The following is an 18,334-nucleotide window of genomic DNA, read 5'->3' on the forward strand; positions in this document are numbered from 1 at the left end:
CTGTTGACATACATACTCTGTTTGCAGAGTGCTACAATCGCTCATACACATATTACCGCGTTATATAGAAGTTGCACAGTGGTAAGCTGACAATAAATAAACAAACTAAAATAAATGTTTTGTGGCTCTCCTGGAAGGAAAGTATTCCTGAATCAAAGTGCAGTTGTCTTTTTGAAGATCTTCAAGGATTTTAATCCTCCTTGAAATCAGTGGAGACATTTCCTGAGGCGATGTTAAATATACGGCTCAGCGAATTGGAAGGAATCGTTGCGGATTTCAAGAGCACACACAAGGAGCTGTCTGAGATGGATGTTGCAGAACTCAGGAACCATCTGCGCGTCAACTTCAACGATGCGGCGAGGGAGGCACGCTTCATCCTGGATCAGGAGAGTATGAGGCGCTTCAGTTTGTTGCCGGCGAGTTCGACGCTGATCAACGCATCTTCTGCCACCATTTTCGATGCATCGTTTGGCAGAACTTTCAGGCTTTGCCGCCACTGCCACTTCCCACTTTTAGTGGAGGTTACGCGGAGTGACTTGAATTTCGGTCACTGTTCTCGACCATGGTGAACACAAATCCATTTATCAGTCGGGTCGAGTACCTTCAATGAGTGCGGTCCTGCCTTCGTGAATCTGCCTTGGAGACTGTTCGATCGTTGGAGCTCACGGACAAAAATTATGACGTCGCATTGGAGCTGCTAAACAAAAGGTTTGATTTTAGCCGCAGCGAGTTGATTTGCTAATTGGAGCTGGATTATTTTACGAGCTGCTTTGTGTCGGGCAAATTCATTTGTCACCTGGTTTGCCCTCAATCCAAAAAACTCGGTTGGGTTATTTGTGGAGGCGGAGGTCCTGACAATGGCAAGGTTCTCATGGCTGCTGAGCGGTCGGGAATGACCTGCCAAAAGGGGCCTTTAGATGAGCGGCTCGATCAACTTTTTCGACAGTTTTGGGAAGTGGAAACCTGCACCGATCCGATTGTGAAGGCGTCAAAGGAAGAACTGAATTGCGAGAGTCACTTTGTTAAAAACTTCGTGCGTTCAAAAGGTGGTGCCTATACAGTCAGGTTACCAATTAAACATAACTCCGGTTTATTGGGTGATTCGTACTCACAGGCTCTACGTCGTTTCCAGTCGTTGGAGAGGAAACTGTTTCATCAGCCCGCTCAGTATTTGGCCTTTATAAAGGAGTATCCTAACCTAGGTCAAATGTTCCTGGTTCCGCCGGAGTTGCATTGAGATTGTAAATATTTTCTGCCACATCACTGTGTGCTAAAGAAGGACAGCCCACGACGAAACTTAGGGTGGTGTTCGGCGGTTCCGCTGTTACCATCTCCGGTTATTCTCTGAATGACATATTAATGGATGGGCCGGTCATTCAACCTAAGCTTTTTCACATCCTGCTGAGTTTTCGTTCGCATCCGGTAGCGCTAACTTGCGCGACATTTGCAAGATGTACCGTTGTGTGAGATCCGAAATCTTGCTTCGAGATTTTTACGTCGATGTTCTTATTTCTGGTGGCAGCTCCAAGGAGGAGGTTGTTGGCATTTTAGGGCAGATTTCAGCGCTTTTGTCCAAGGGTGGATTTCAGCTGCGGAAATGGTGCTCCGATATCCCTAGCGTGTTGGACGGCGTGCCTAAAGAGGATCGGGAGTCTTATCTAACTTTTGATGGCGGCTGAAACTTCACGAAAACGTTAGGATTTGCTTGGGATCCTTCCACTCATCAGCTGCTTTCATTTTCTGCTCTTCAGTCCACTTCGGAGCCGTCTCGACATTCTGTCCTATCATCAATAGTTATTCGATCCTCTGGGCCTTGTTGGTCCAATTGTTACTAAGGCAAAAATATTCCTGCAGAAGCTGTGCCAAGAGCATCTTTCTTGGGATGAAAGCTTACCTCAGGGTTTTTACACCGAGTGGCAGGAGATGTGCCGGAGCTTTAGTCACACCCAACGTGCAGAATTTCCTCGTCTGGCATTACGTTTGGAGCACTCGTGGAGATTCATGGATTTTGTGACGCCAGCATTGAAGCCTACGGAGCATGTGTCTACATAGTTTCCAGGTCCCCAGGGGCTGAGAGCCGCCTTCGATGTGCGAAGTCTCGAGTATCGCCTCCTAAGACGTTAACTGTGCCGAAGTTGGAGCTGGCTGGAGCTGAGTTGTTGGCGAGAATGATGGCAGAGGTTCACAGTCTAGGAGCTTACAGAGGAAAGTATTTTTGTTGGTGCGACTCTTCAACCGTGTTATCGTGGATTCGAGATGAGCCTTCCAAGTGTAATGTTTTTGTCGGTAACCGCGTGTCAACCATCCAAAATCTGACGAGTTCCATGGAGTGGCGACATGTGCCTACGTTGGAAAATCCAGCAGATATCTTGGCTCATGGAGCTATTCCTACTGAGTTGATCGGATCCAGGTTGTGGTGTCAGGCGCCGCTCTATCTGTTAAAGACACAGGAGCACTGACCTGTGACGGTAGTAGTCGAAAAGCCAGCGTTAGAGCTTCACCCTTCAATTTTGTTGGTGAAGTCGCCATATACAGACCTCGTGGCGACATGCAAATACGTTAACCCCTTTCCAGCTCTTTAGCGAGTTTTTGCGTACGTCCTTAAGTTTGGCAAACGGGTTCGGCATAAAGGAATTACCGTTCATGAGCCGCGGGAAAGAAAATTGGTCGGCAATAATTTATTGAGCTCGTGACGTCCCGTTCTTTATATTTATGTTTGCTGTGCCCGCTCTATTCTCGTCGCCCGCTCTCGTGCATTCGATCGGCCACCTGCATCTGCCGTCATGCGCTAGCGTTTCGCGGGATCTCTCGGTGGCTCCGCAGCATGAATGGTTGAGCCGCAGCATCATTCATTATTCAAATTCGGTCGTCAACCCTACCCAGTCACATATGAAAATAAATCATTTGTAGAAACGCCAAAACAATTAATTAAATTGTATCAACATATTTAAATCGAACTGTGGTTGTTTTTATTTATGCCAATATTGAGAACAGAAAAAATAAAGCTACCGAAAACGCTTAGTAACTGAACACCATCCTTATGGCAACATACGATGTGCGGCCTTCCACTTCAAGCCAGAGCTACCGCGCTCGTGCTAACAAAGCGAGAAAATTCCAGCCCGCGCCATGATAGATTCAGGGCCAGAAGGAACCAAAATTTCCAAAAGACTCGCAATCCAAATCAAATTCATATTTCAAAAATTTCGGACTAAAGTTAAGAAGCTGATCAAATGAAGTCTCAGAAAAATGATGCCAATTCCAGTTGTGCATCCCTACAAAGCCGATGCTTAAGATCGACTGGAGGGAAATCCTGAATGTCCACAGTATCGTCGTGCAGCCATTTCGTGTTCCACGAGCCACGAATACTATTTAAAGTCTGAATCCATACTAGCTGCGAGCAACCGTGAACTCAGCTGGGTTCCCAATTTGTTAAAGGACTACCAACGACTGCAGTCGATACCGTCAGTTACCCTGATGGTATTTGTATGGTGCGGAAGTCGAACTACAGAGCTTACTAGACAATAAGGAATCTAGTATAATAGAGCTTCAAATCAACATTATTGAAACTATTCCTGAAAATAAAGATTCAGAATGTAACTGTAATTGGGAAAAGGGGCTTTGATGGAAGTACGGGGCATAGCGGGTATAAACAAAAGTTTTCAAATGGTGATTCAGATGACAGAAGCTTATTTGTAACATCCTATGTACGTCTCTAACTGGTTACTCAAAAAGATAACACAATAATTTGGAATAATCCCCGTCAATCATCGACTCGTTACTGTCGATCAATTAGATTTCAATTTAAGAAAGAGACCGCTAAGGTGTCGAAAGACGAAACAGAATATTTTGATGCAAACCATTAAACAATTAAAGCCAAAAGAATGAAGCGTCTGTACCAAACAAGTTTTTTTCCGCATATCTTACATCTTACTATGGTAGATGAAAAGTTTTGCAATGCAATCATTCTCAGCAACGTGTTATATATATGGAACACAATCAACAGAAATGAACAATGTACACTACGAAAAATGAACAATCTAATTTTATTATTCGGGTTCTTATCCTTGGCCATCAGCCAACGGGTACTACAGGGGGAGAAACGCATGAGTTCATGTGCCGTAACTGTGTACACCGCTGGTAGTGCGACTATACTCTCCACGTGAGGGCGGCTGGTAACAGGTCCCGGTAAGGTCACGTCTCTGCAGAGGACGCTAGCGAATCGTAGTCGGGCGGTGAGAAGAACACTCCCTTCCTCAAATCATCCCAATCCAAGGTGGAACAGCATATGCCGAGGGATGCATTTCCGGGGTACACGGACGTTAATATGCGGACTCTGGAGGACCGGCCGACCCCTCAGTTTCAATCAGGCGGCTTCAGTTTCATGATAAGCGGGCTATGTCATGATGGACGAACCCCTTCCCGCCTACTCGTGGGTCCAAATATGAACTTGAATAAAAATATAAACAAAAATAGTGGAGAACGGAACTCCCCAAGACAGTCCGGAAATGAGATCCGACAATCTCCAAGGCAGACAGAGGCCAAAGAGATGCTGGGATGGCGAAGCTCCCCACTGAGGGACAACGTCCGGAGGCGAGCTGCGCCGGTGTAGGGGGAGATGCCAAGGCACCGACCCCCAAAACGGGGCCCACTATGGGACCACCGAACGGTGTGGGGGGGCAAGATTCCAGGGTCGAGTTCCTCCAAGCGAAGAAGACAAAGGTGCAGACGCAACAGAGCAACAGATCCTTCGCCGAGGTTACTAAGGGTAGGACCATCATGGGGTTGTTGACAACGGCTCCAAAGATGGCCTGATCCCCAAGGAGCTTTGGCGGAGGGTCCCGCGTATGGCTGACAGAGAAGCCGGCGGACCCTGCTACCATACTGGCCATGCTCAAGATGTGCAATCCCACACTCACACTCACCCACGGCGGACTGGAGAGTCGCCAAGGTGGAAGAGGCAGTGGGACTAAGAACATCATCCCCTCGACAAAATCATCATCCCCTCGAGGGAGGAATGGGATGCCCGGACACCGGGACCAGGGGGCTCCATTCATATCTACACAGATGGATCAAAACTTAACGGCCAGGTGGGAGGCGGTTACTTTTGTGAGCATTTGAGCCTAAAGGAGTTGTTGGGACTTGTACCAGCATCAAATAACATAATTATTTTTATTTAATTCTCTCAGTGTAACTAGCCGCAGCGGTCCACTAATTGCCCGTTATCAGCTGTACCATATTCTTTGTTTCTCCCAAATTCGCATGCGCTTTGTTGTTCTTTTGTAGCGCATGCACTTTGGGAGCTTTGGTGGAGCTTCTGCGCAAGCTCTTAGGTTTTATGCACTTGTATATTCGGCATTGTTGGGATCGGCCGCTGTAGTTGTTTTGGGGTTAAATTGACCTAATAAAAAAAATTGAAATCGAATTGTGGAGTCTTTATTAATTCGGTCGCTATCAAAACTCTGATAGCTCAACAGGAGTCCTTCAGACTCCCTGACCACTTCAGTGTTTTTCAGGCTGAAGTAGTAGCCATTAGGGAAGCACTGGAATCCCCAGCACTAAGAGGCAATCGGGGTACAATATGCATCTTCTGAGATAGTCAGTGCAGGGAGTTTTTTGACCTGGTAGCCAATAGAAAATGGAATAATTTCCGGACCTGTAGAACCTCACGTCTGATCTGGCCGACACGCTCTCAGAAAAGATCGGCGAGACTTATTGGTCTCACCAGACCAGACTGCAGCTTAGCGATTGGGGCAATTACTGGGCACTGGCTGATAGGCGAACACGCGGCCAGGCTTGCAGTCCCCCACAATGATTATTGCAGGAGCTGCAGGGATGAAGAGGAGGTGGAATCGGTCACGCACCTCCTATGCCACTGCCCGGCACTCGGTCGCAGCAGACTCAAACACTTCGGGTCCGCAGAACTCTCGGACCTCAACGATCTCTCAGAGATTTCTCCCCGTGGACTGGTTGCCTTCATAAAAAAAGCAGGTTGGGACCACGGGCCGCCACAGGAAATCTAGGCATATATGCACCCTGGTAGACAGGAAGGGGAGGGGGGGTAACCCTTCGGTGAAACCCTTGCCCTAGCGGTAGCACAAGGAGCCCTAGCGGCTCAAGTGGAAGCGGGGGGGGTCTTCTATGTTCCCCTAGCATCACCGCCTTAACCTAACCTAACCTATCCTACGACGAACGTTGTTCGCTCCATCCGCACCACTGCCATTCTTTTACACCATATTGTACACCATAAGGGAACCTTGACGCTGGTAGTCAGTTCAGGCTTCGTCATATCCACACACAATTTTGGATTACGAAGTGCGCGACACTACTTATGACAATGAGTTAAGGTCTTTGCCAAACTATTTACGATGAGATGAAGACTAAGTACATAAAAGAATTCCAAAAGAGCAGAAAATGGCAGACAGCTAGGTAGGATCTGAAAGAAGGTGACTTGGTCATCGAGAAGGAAGACAACACCCTACCATGAGACTGGAAGCTTGGTTGGTTCAGAGAGTCTATCTCTGATCAGACTGATTGGTTTTCTTCGTACTGCCCAATCAATATAATGCTGTGCCTTCCTGTAGACAGTCGCGTCCAAAGTATATTTGTCAATGTCAATGATTGTTTTTTTCGCATCCAATAATTCAAGACTCTTATCACACCGTGTCGGAGCACATTGCTAAGCAAACCGCGCATACACATCTACGGTTTGACGTTGGGTCAAAGTATTTTGACGTGATGTTATCGGTTCACGCTTTTTTTGGTGTGAGCCACATCGGAAGCTCATTGGACGTTGCGATGGGCCTCTCTATCCTGGGCGTTAGCGACGAACGCGTTTACAAGGCTATGCTAAAGAAGTTTTTCGCATCGAGGTACACTTTGCAGGTGTGCGAATTCATTAATAATTTAATAATATTATCCTGACTGATTACCGAACGGCAGAAACGTCCGTGGTTCTGGGTACTGACGATTACTCTTCGCTATTCCAGCCTGATTTGCTGCACAACGTTCAATCTGAGTATATTATAGTCTGCGCCGGTCTGGATTTGTCATGGATTAGCAAACATAGCATCTAATAAAATTATAATAATAACCTGCATTACTGAAATTAATGTTAAAGCCTTTCATGGCCGTAACAACAAATTTTGTTCGAAAACAAAGTATGCGAAACAATTCTGCCGACCCTCTGCTGCTGATAATATTCTTAGTTACGCCTATTGGTATTCATCACCAACATTTTCTTGTCTTGTTTCTTGTAATAAATACTCTGCAGCCGGATTCAGAAACAGGACTAATGTTGTAGTTCATGCCTAAATATCATTTTCAGGGCCGAGAGGACATTTTTAAAAATTTCAGAACAAAATTCAGAGCAGCCTTGTTCTAGCTTCCACGGCTGATTCATGGCCACGCATGTGTGTTTCACCAGTGATTGGTTTTAACGGGTACATACAAGTATAATACCATTTACCATTACATTACCAATTAGCTACTTAGCGATCCTATTTTAGCTAATTAGAGGTCCTACCTTAGCTATAAAACACTCATAATTTTAGCCTCCACAAAGAATTTAACGTTTAGTCAACTTGCCAGTTCACCTGACTGACGCCCTATCCCAACAGTCAAATAATATGAATTTAGTCTCTTGTAGAAAATCCGTTTTTTACATGTTCAATTAGGTATATCTAGTTTTCGTGGTGTAAACCTCTAGGTATATGCTTTTATGTTCCTCAATATTCTTTTATGATTTAAAATTTTTGTTCAATCCTAATTGCTTAATATATTATGCCGAACAACAGCGATTCTGCCTAGGGGACGAATGCAGTAATGTTTTCGAGTTAGCCCACCTGTTGTTCCAAAACTAATAGGACAGGTCTGATGGACTAGGACCGGACTTGAAAGCTGTAGGAGCTATTGAAAAGAGGGGGCGCACCCAGCTATAGTGGTCCTTCGCAGAGATTGCCAATAGTCGGATACTTGTTGGAATTATTCAAAAAGGAGAAATGGGTGGAAATGGTAGAAGATGCGTAAAAGGTGGAAGAAATAAAGATTTCTACATACAAGGCAGACATAAGAACTTCTAGTACGTGAAAAAAAAAGCCGCAGACCAGGTCCATAGCAGCAACATCCTAAAGCTCACGGGAGTGGCTTAAAATGTGCATAGGCGTGGCTTAAAATGTGCACAGTGCTAAAACACACAGCTCCGAATCAGGAGACATAGCCCCAACCCAAGCGGGAGCGAACTCAGGATGTGCCGGAAGGTCCCTTGGAAAAGCGGCTACGAACACAGCCAATACGATCCTTAACGAAGATTGCGAAAAGTCGCATTCGGCTCGTGATTATCGGCTAGGGCAACCCTGACGGCAAAATCACGAGGGAGAAGTTGAAGTGAGTAGACGCAGCCCTACCAACAAAATGCTTTGACATTTTGGCCAAGGAACCAGGGCCTCTTCCGATCTGCTTAGTCGTGGGATGGTTCTAGGGAAGTGTCAAGGTCATAGACTGCGACGGCGACTGGTCCGGACAGCTATATAAAGCTGCAGTTGACGAGCTGGGCGAAGTGTCAGTTGGCGATTAGGCCTCAAGCGAGGATCTGGATCGCGATCTCTATTAAGGAGCTAAATCAGATTCTTATCATGCTACAGAGGTGCAACCCGCACCTTCCCACCACGGAAGTTGGCATGTGGCGAAGTTAGAGGAGATGGAATGACCATCAAACCAAGAAATCCTTATCTCCAAGAAGGAATCGTTAGCTCCCCTAGAGGCTGTTCTCGGGGAGCTAAACTTTAGATTCAGTTTGATGACCTTAAAGGTCAACAAATCAGAATCCAGCGGCGGAGCCAAAACAACCAACACACATGAAGAACTGGCCTCCGAGAGGCTTCCGACACCGACCAAGAACTTCAGCAGCTAACTCAGAAGTTCAAATTAGAGCCAACAACAAAATAAAGAAAGCCCGCTGATAGAAATTTGGCGGGAATTGGAGAAAGCTAACGGCGAGAACAGAGGAGTGAAGGATTAACGGCAAGAAGCGAGATTGGCAAGGATTAACGGGCGCCTCAGGCACTATATAAAGAGGGCCCCTGGAGCAAATCTGACATTCAAGCGGGAAAGTTTTCTTGGAGGAATTAGGAGTATAGGCTGAAGGACCCCCTATGGGTAAGTACGACCGTCTCAAGTGCGGGTTTTAAAGCGAGAGCGCCAGGATCTGTGATCGAATCAGCCAAACAGTAGAAGTCAGGAGCAAGTGGGAAAAGGATCAAGGATCCGCGACGGAACTGAAGCCCAAGGGTCAAACTAATCGGCAATCAGGCTAAGATCGGTCGGAGATCGGTCAAGAGACGCACTAAACTTCTAAAAAGACGGCTGCAACTAAACTATACCGTAGGAGGGGAGGAGTATATTCGGACTAGGTATACACTGCAGCGTCTTCCAGTCAGAGGTGATAGCTATAAGGGAAGCACTTAAGTTGTCAATACAGTGACAACCTCGATCACTTGTAACTCAAAAGCGGTCTCAGACTGTAGATCAGAATCAATGTAGATGGAAAATCAGTTTATGACATTAGCCTCATTATTAGTAGATCCTAGACATCTGCATGAGTGGCAAAAAACACACATTCAAATGCACAATGCTAAAAATGAGTTGAATGAATTTGAGAGCAAAGCCAACATGATGTGAGAGGGTTGGGTTTCTTACGCTTACTCATTTGCATAATCATTTGATAGAAGGAAACGAATTGAGTGAATTGAGAACGTTGAAAACAGAGACGTTTCATTCGAATGATTCGAGTTGTAAATGTAAATAAAAGAAAATAAAAACAAATTAAATGCAGGGAATTTTCTTCGAGTCCGAAAAGGCTTTATATATATGTTTTTTTTTTATTTATTTCTAAATTAACGATAAATTATAACTAATTTAAATTGTAATGCAAAAACATTATTTTGTTGATATTTTCTGAGTTAGAAAAAAAACAGGCTCCTCGGCTTCTTTTATAAGTTAGTTGTCCATATTTCCGTCTTTTTGCTGCAGCTCTCAGAAAGAAATGTGCCCGAATCATAAGAAACAACTCGAAAGATTCGGGTATACATGACATTGACAAATTTCTCATTTCACTTTTCGTTTCGTTCATTCTCTTTCATTTCGTTTGACGTCTCAAATTACGAGAGGAACACAAGCTTACACTCATACAATGTCATTTCATTTCCATCATTCCACTCTCTTCATTCTATTCGATTCGACACTCATACAATGTCATATCATTTCCATCATTCCACTCTCTTCATTCTATTCGATTCGAATGTACTCTGTTAGACTTATGTTATGAATGTAATCATGCAGACGTCTAGTAGATACATTAGTAGATCACAATCAATGTATATGGAAAATCAGTTTATGACATAAAAGACATCACGGGGATTCTTGCTGGATAATTAAGGAGGTTAAGTGTGAGTAATATTTGCTGCGATGGGGTTTTTGGGTGGGAGTAGTGGCATAGTGTTTTTAGTTTTCTACAGAACAGATTTTGAAGTGGTCAGTGTATGAATTCCTCTACAATTCAAACAGTGAAGATCTTCTGCACAAAGTATATAGGTTGCATAATGGTCGAATTGTGTGTATGGCAAAACAAGTGCATCGGTAGCACTTTCGAATGTTTGAAGTCTTGCAAACAGTCTTGGCTTGAAAACTTTGATGACCTCTATTAAAAACCGTATATTGAGGCATGAAAGTTTACTTCCTTCTTCATCCTTAGTAAATCGGATTTACCAACGACAACCAATGATATGGTACTAATTAAATTTCATCTAATACAGTTCCAGCTTTTTAATATTACACGAAATGGGCAGTCAACCTCAAGACAAAAATGCTTGTAAGAAACGTTGTAACTGCGAATACAAGCCCGTCCACAGTGCATTGAATTTAGGCTATTCTTTTAGCCAAAATAATTTTTAATTACGTTTTCGGGTTTTTTTAAGTCCGAGCTTATGTTCAGTGGAAAGTCTTATGTATGCGTGCTCATACATTGACATACACTGTCGAGCAAAACTGTAACACGAGTTCATTGGTGCAACTTTAGAGGTCTGTAACTTTTTTTCTAATGCACGCATTTTAAAAATCTTAGTCTTGGTTTATTGGTTATATCATATACTATTACTAAGCAAAATTGAAAGTCATTTGTTATCACTTAAAGAAAATGACACGCCAAACTGTAAAAAAAGTCAAATGTTACAGTTTTGCACTCTAGTTATTTTTTTAACAAATATTTTTTTTTAATGATTTTTTAATAATGAGTCTACATCCCCTTGGATTTTTTCAACTCTTCTATGCGATCGGGTATACTTTGGGTATACCGTTGTACCATTTCCGGGGGAATAGCATTCCATATGTCCTGTGTCCGTTCCCACAACTCCTTCATTCCACTTGGAGGAACTGCATACTTCGCCAGCTGCGATTTCACGTGACTCCACAAGTTTTCTATTGGATTCATATCGGGAGATTGTGATGGCCACTTCATAAATAGAAATTTCTGTTTTGAAATCCAATTTTTAACTAATATGGACGTGTGCTTCGGGTCGTTGTTTTGCTGAAAAACGCATTTTTCGACAGAAAGACCCATATTCCCAATAACTTTTGGAAGATTTTCTTGCAATATGGCTAGATATTGCTCCTTTCGCATAATTCCATCGATTAGCACCAAGCATTATGATGGATGGTGGTGACTGAATCGTAGGATCCTTAGTACTATACTAGGAGCGTCTATCTGACTCGAACCGATTAATTTTGGTTTCATCTGACCATATAACCTTGGAAACAAAAATATTTGCTCCTGGTATTGTACTAAGGATCCTACGATCCAGTCAAAAAGGAATGTGCGACAAACCGTCAAGCACGATGGCGGTTCCATCATGGTTTAGGGGTGCATTAACTCAAACGGAGTTGGTCCCTTGGTGCTAATCGATTTGATTTTTTTTACAGTTTGGCGTGTCATTTTCTTTAACTGATAACAAATGACTTTCAATTTTGCTTAGTAATAGTATATGATACAACCAATCAAGACTAAGATTTTTAAAATGCGTGCATTAGAAAAAAAGTTACAGACCTTTGAAGTTGCACCAATGAACTCGTGTTACAGTTTTGCTCGTCAGTGTACATGGTTTCAAGTGTGTGCGTTCGATTTCGTTTTAAAACCACCCAAACTTTTTAATTTTTCCAAATTTTCAGATTTGCTACCCTTAGAAAATGGGTGTATTCATTATTGCTTTGGTTATTGGGTAAATTGTTTAAATTGTTATCCTATATTATTGAATAAATCAGCAAATATTTTATATTTGTTTAGAAGTACGATTAAGAGGTACCAGTTAGGTATTTATATTTATACATATATTGTAATGGAATACATATATGTCTATGAATGAATAAAAATCAATATAATAAGGTAAGGATATATATATTTTAGTCGGTGTCACTTATACGGAGTCACTATTATAACCCCGATTGCTTTAAGTTGTTGTTCTTCTACGCTTCATACGATGCACCGTCACGATGGTGCTTCATACCCTACTGCTAAATCAGCTATTTTTGTTTATGCTCACTCCACTTAAAAAAACTCTTCCCACTCCCTAAAATCCATTCAATGGTCACGTATTATGTGATATTGTGAATAAAATTGTGTGGTAGTTTTTCCTTTTGTACAATGTAGGTCTGGTTTTTTTAGCTTGACCATGATATGATATATAAAGAGGAGAAATCCATATTGGCACATTATATTCTACCGTTTACTGACGCAAATTTGTAATTCCTTTGAGTAGTTAAAAAATATAATGAGCCAAAGGAAACATTAAAATTTTTAGTGCAATTTTCGAAACCCAAAAATAAACTTTTATTAGTGTAAGAACTAGTGTATTAGAGAATGGCAAAGTAAACTTGTGTGAAAGCGTAAAAAAAATTAAAATTTTTCATTTTCGAATAAGCCGAACAAATGGCTGTGTGTAGTGTAGTGATACGATGCTAATGTTTAAATTGTAGCAAAAATGAATATACTGTCTTTTATTATAATACTGTGCTTATTATAAAAATGTGCTTTTTCAACGATTTTTTTAAAGCGGTTTGACATAGATAGGTAACATGTCTATGTACATTTTAAGTAACTTCCAAACATCTTATAAAATAAAAAATAAATAAAAATGTTGAAAAATGGCGGAGTAATCCATGGTTGAATTTCAAATTCAAACACCGAATACAGTGTTTCGTACATTGTTAGGCAATATTACTATCTGATAAAATCATTTTACCGTCTGCATTATCTTGACAAAATAAACCTTTTTCTTTGATACTTACTTGACTCAATAAATTCAAAACTACATCGCCATCGAATTGCTCCAAGCAGCATAATAACTGAGGAATCCATGGTAGCCAGTAAGACGGTTGAATTCCAGATACATATTTTTCCAAAGTGTTTATAAGAATGTTAGTTTGGTTATCATATGATAAAAACCATAAAACTTTTGCAATGTATTTTCGTGTTTTGCTTTCATTTTGGTTACGACATGCATGCAAATAACATATCAACGCATTTGTAGCTAATGGTATTTGTTTTTCTTTAAGGAACATTTGTTCCATATAATCTCCCCACATAGCCCAAGCTTTAGTAAGACCATCATGAAGCTGGACTGCTGCACTAAATGATTTTCCTGCTTCTTCAGCTCGTCCGATTTGCGACAATAACAGCCCTTTTAATGCATAAAATTCCGAATTCATTTCACCTGTGAAGTACTTTAAATTGGTAGACTCTATAACTTCCAAGGCTTCATTTATCTCGTTTCTTCCAGATGTCGACGGCATTTGGAGATAGCATTTTACTTGTTGCCGAATTTTCTACAAAACATTGGTTACGAAAAATGTTATTTAGAGGTAATAATTTTTAAATCAAATATTTATAATTAACATTAAATAATGATGTAAAAGCAGAATCAGACGTCGACTAACTTACATTCAAACAAAGATGTCTGTCTGTCTGTCTGTCTGTGATGGAATAATTTAGACAACATTTTTCAAAAAACTTTTCGAACTGGGGCTACATAAAGATTTATTTTTAGGGGCGAAAAGGGCCTTTCCAAATCGAATATCTTTATCTTTAATAGTCTTCTAGATCATATATCTTCTGAATCCAGTCTATAACTCACACATAAATTTTTATGATTCATGTAAAAACCTGAATTTTGATTTCTAGGTATAAATTACCCATATTAATTGTATATCGACTGGACAACTGTTAATGCTGATCAAGAGTATATATACTTATTTATACTATTTACTCTGTTACACATATTCACACGAGAACAATATACCTTAACACCATTAACGGAAAAAACTCGATAGGTGTTCAAAATTCATATAAAAATGTATTATTTTTTAAATGATTACCTGAAAGCAATCCACAATAGGAACCGATGGAATTGTATATATCCTGGATAAAGTTTCCTGGCACACACCAGTTAAATTGTGCTTCCTGGCAATTTTCCCAAAAGAAATTATTGCTTGTGCAGATGCATGTACTCCCAACATCGTGCTTCCTTGGTCAGATTGTTGTTCCAAATGTTGCGTTATTATTTGATAATGATGCTGTCGCCAAGTAAAAATATCGCTCCAATGTGATAAGTCGTCAGAAATTATTGGTAGCCGATTTCGCCATGTTTTTACAATAGCTTTCATATCATGCAATGAATTATTACGAGATTGAGTGAGTCCTTGGTGTATTTGACTTGCTTCATGAAGTTCCATTATTTGTTGTGAAGCTTGGAGATACGGCAAATGAATATGGGAAACAATATTGGGCAACCGACGCCACTCTCTAATACACAAGCTCGATGCAATCTCGACATATCGCTCGACACTTCCAGTTTGTCTCTCATCTGGGTGTAGAAGGCACAAATATCCCTTGTAAAGATTTACCTTAAATCCATATTGTTTCATATAGCATTGTTCAGTTTTTGCTAAAGCTGTTTTCATTAAATTCCAATCAGGTACGCGCCAGGAACTCTCAAGAATAAGAAACATATTTTTATCTTTATTGGTCTGAGCATAGTCTAACAAAATGTCCCACTGATTCAGTTCCTTAGCACAACGCATCCAATGATTTTCCCACAATAACAACTCGCTATTAAAATTCATATTAACGAGTCCGTTGTTTAAATCTTGCTTAAATTTTGTCATTGCCAAATCATATGCTCCTTGAGCTTCTTCGAAAAATCCCATTTGTTCATAAGAAACTGCTATATTTGTTTCCGGATAGTGTGCGAATTTGAGCCAAAGTCCTGCCCATAGGTCTTCCTCATGCATGGCAGAATACATATTTGAAAGTGCATCAAATATATTACTTGAGTGTTCTGAATCCAATTCTATGCTGTTTAAATCAATATCTTCATTTTTGTCTTTATTATGCTTTGATTGAGCTACCGCCATATCTTCCATTACTAATATTGCCCTGTGCCATAAATTATGAGATTTTCCTAAGTACGCCAGTATGTTTGGCGGTATATATATCGGTGGAACGCATTTTGTCAAACTTTCAACAAAGGTATTTAGTGTACTTGGGGAACAGTCCTTTTGATTGACATTAGTCCCTGACGATAAAAATGGTATAATTTCCTTCGTAATGTTATACCTTTGATCTTCAGTAAAAATACTCCAAATGCGAGGAAATATAGACAACCAAATACTTTGCGCCAACTGACTATCAACGTGGCACAGTTGAGATGTGGCGACAAGCATCTGATCCGTTCTAATATTACGATTAGCTTCTAAGAATTCAGCTTGTTTGTAAACTAGTTCCAGCAAAGTTTCACGTCTAGTCGGCAATATTTGGTGGCTATCTTCTTGTCGGTCAGCAGTAAACTCTAGCTTTAAATCGATGTCGAACACATCATCTTTATCATCAACACTTTGAACAATTTCAAAAGATTCCGATTGGGATGATAGAAATGATACAAATGAATTACCTTGGCTTTCTGTTGAATTGACGGGAATAACTGAAGTTATACTGGGTATTTTATATGCGTCATTTGAGCATTGGATTTGCGACTTTGTATTGGCAGTTAAAATTAGCAGTTCAATGCATTGCTTAATCCAATAATGAGACCCAATTGTATCCCATGCTTGAGAGCAAATTATATATAATAATCTATCATGAAGTCTGCGACGCATAGACGCATCTAATATTTCAAAAAATTTTGATCGTATTTGGGGATTTTGAAAACGTAATCCGTTCAGAAATGCACCTTCGAGTTTGCTTGTTAATTCAGTTTGTTTTAAAATTTCGTCTCTGTATATAAAATTTATTATTTCTAAAAATTGCACGTTGAGTTCGTTCTCATCGGAAAATTTCTTTTCTACATTTTGCATTAGCTTAACCAACAATGCAGATTTCTCTCGTAAAGATGGCACATGCGAAACAATATTTGACTCTTTAGTTTTAATCCAATCATCCAACATTTTTATAACGCATTTTATAACTTTAACTTCTGAACTTTTTTCGATAAGGCTAACTAAAATTGTGCCAATGAATAGCTTTCTTATTTCAACACTCATTATGAATATTCGATTTTTTATTAATTCCAATGAAAGTACCAAGAGTTCTAATGCCAACGAATTAGAATCTGCTTGTTGGGAATTTACATTATTGCCACTTACATTATTGATATGATCTTTTGTTAGACGATTTAAAACTCTTATAAATTGGACTAAAATTCGGTCGATATAGGTGGGATTGTTTGTGCTACATGCTTTCAATATCATTAAAGTACCGAACAATGAAGATGCGTTTGGTTGGGGACTTTTTTCATAGAATGTTAAGTTGTCAGTTATCATTTTACTAATAGCGCTGTACAAGACATCAAGATCATCATATTTATGTTGCGCATCTGGAGGAAAAATTCCCATCAATCGTGTAAGGAAAATGTGCATTAATCTAACAATACGTGTATTTTGATGTATAATACATAATGAAAGCCCACGTTGAACTGGTCTTATTATTGACACCAATTGTTCAGAGTTCAATATCGTTGTTAAAAATGTTAAAAAGTCTATTCCAGTACATATGTTATTCAAATTGTGATGAGGTGTTTCTACTGATGCGAAAACTTTATCAAGCCAGTTTAATTTTATGTCGAAAGGTTGAGGCCAAATTTCTGGTCGCATTGCCATTTTTAAAAGCATAATACACCTGTAATAGAAATATAAAACAAGAAAATTAAATTTTGAGTGAAATACTTTTACTTGAAATTAAAGATAAATTATTATTTTTTTATTTTGTATTGTAATTTGTTGTTCAAGCGGTTGAGCTTAACTTGAGACAATCAAAAACTTAATCCAAAACAATCGGATAAACAATAATTTTTGTTTTTCCATTTTGAGCATGAATAAAAAATCGGCTGGGGGTGCTGAATGTAAAACAGGTTACCATGTGAAAAACATGACTCCTCCAAATTCACACCACAAGGCGCTTCACTCGTTGTCAATATAGTTAATTTTCCTTTCGATTTACAAGTTAAGATGGTATCTTCAATAAAATTTGGCAACAAATTTTTCACCGTCAATCTGGTATTATTACACATTAATTTTTGGTGGATTAATATTTCGTAGTAATATATTCAATGAATCAACTTTTAGACTCAATCAATGGGATGGCTTATGGGATGACTCCGAATTCGTGATCAGCAGGAAAAAACCTTTCGAAAACACTATATCCCATCTTATTCGCAAGACCCATTCAGGGCAGTGTTATTTATTATTATAAACAATAATATGTCATTTAGGAATTATTATATTTAATTAGATTTAATTAGATCTAAAGACAATTCATGACATAAAAATAATTATTTTCGGACAAATGAAATCTAAAAAGCCCAAGTATGATGCTCTTGCAATAGAGGTAGATTAAATAGTTTATACCAAGAATGATATGACGGAAGGCGATTAACAGCATCCCAGTTAAAATATATTTGATGCAAATAAAGAAACTGATTTTGGAGACATTCGATACTCTTTTTATAAACTAAGCATTGCGGACTCCATGAGCAGTATTCTAGGATACGACGAATCAAGCTAGCACTCCCCTGGATTTATTAACTGTCAATTCGAATAAGCAAAAAAATGGCTGGATTCTGAAATTATTGTAATACAAGCATATTAGATATTTTATAAGTTTTTGCAAAAAACAAGAAGAAAGAAGATTAAAAATGATGGCACATACACATCATTTTAAACTGTTAATTAACAAAAAAAATTTCCAGACTATATGATCCCGGTTTAAAGTATAACTCCTGTATAAAAGGTCCGATTT

The 18,334-nt window shown here is 40.0% G+C and overlaps 1 protein-coding gene across 4 annotated transcripts in view; it reads right to left on the reverse strand.

Moving 5' to 3' along the window:
• Positions 1-18,334, reverse strand: part of LOC26514407 (transcription-associated protein 1) — a 185,419-nt gene that overhangs the window by 21,681 nt on the left and 145,404 nt on the right. For all 4 annotated transcript variants that reach the window (XM_044715309.1, XM_032455637.2, XM_032455638.2 and 1 more), the window contains 2 exons: positions 14,419-17,215; positions 13,333-13,869 (listed from right to left, as the gene is read on the reverse strand). In XM_044715309.1, the coding sequence (XP_044571244.1) occupies positions 13,333-13,869; positions 14,419-17,215 (3,334 nt within the window). The remainder of the gene's footprint in view (positions 1-13,332; positions 13,870-14,418; positions 17,216-18,334) is intronic.

Source organism: Drosophila ananassae, chromosome 3L (assembly GCF_017639315.1).
Source record: "Drosophila ananassae strain 14024-0371.13 chromosome 3L, ASM1763931v2, whole genome shotgun sequence".
Taxonomy (NCBI): domain Eukaryota; kingdom Metazoa; phylum Arthropoda; class Insecta; order Diptera; family Drosophilidae; genus Drosophila; species Drosophila ananassae.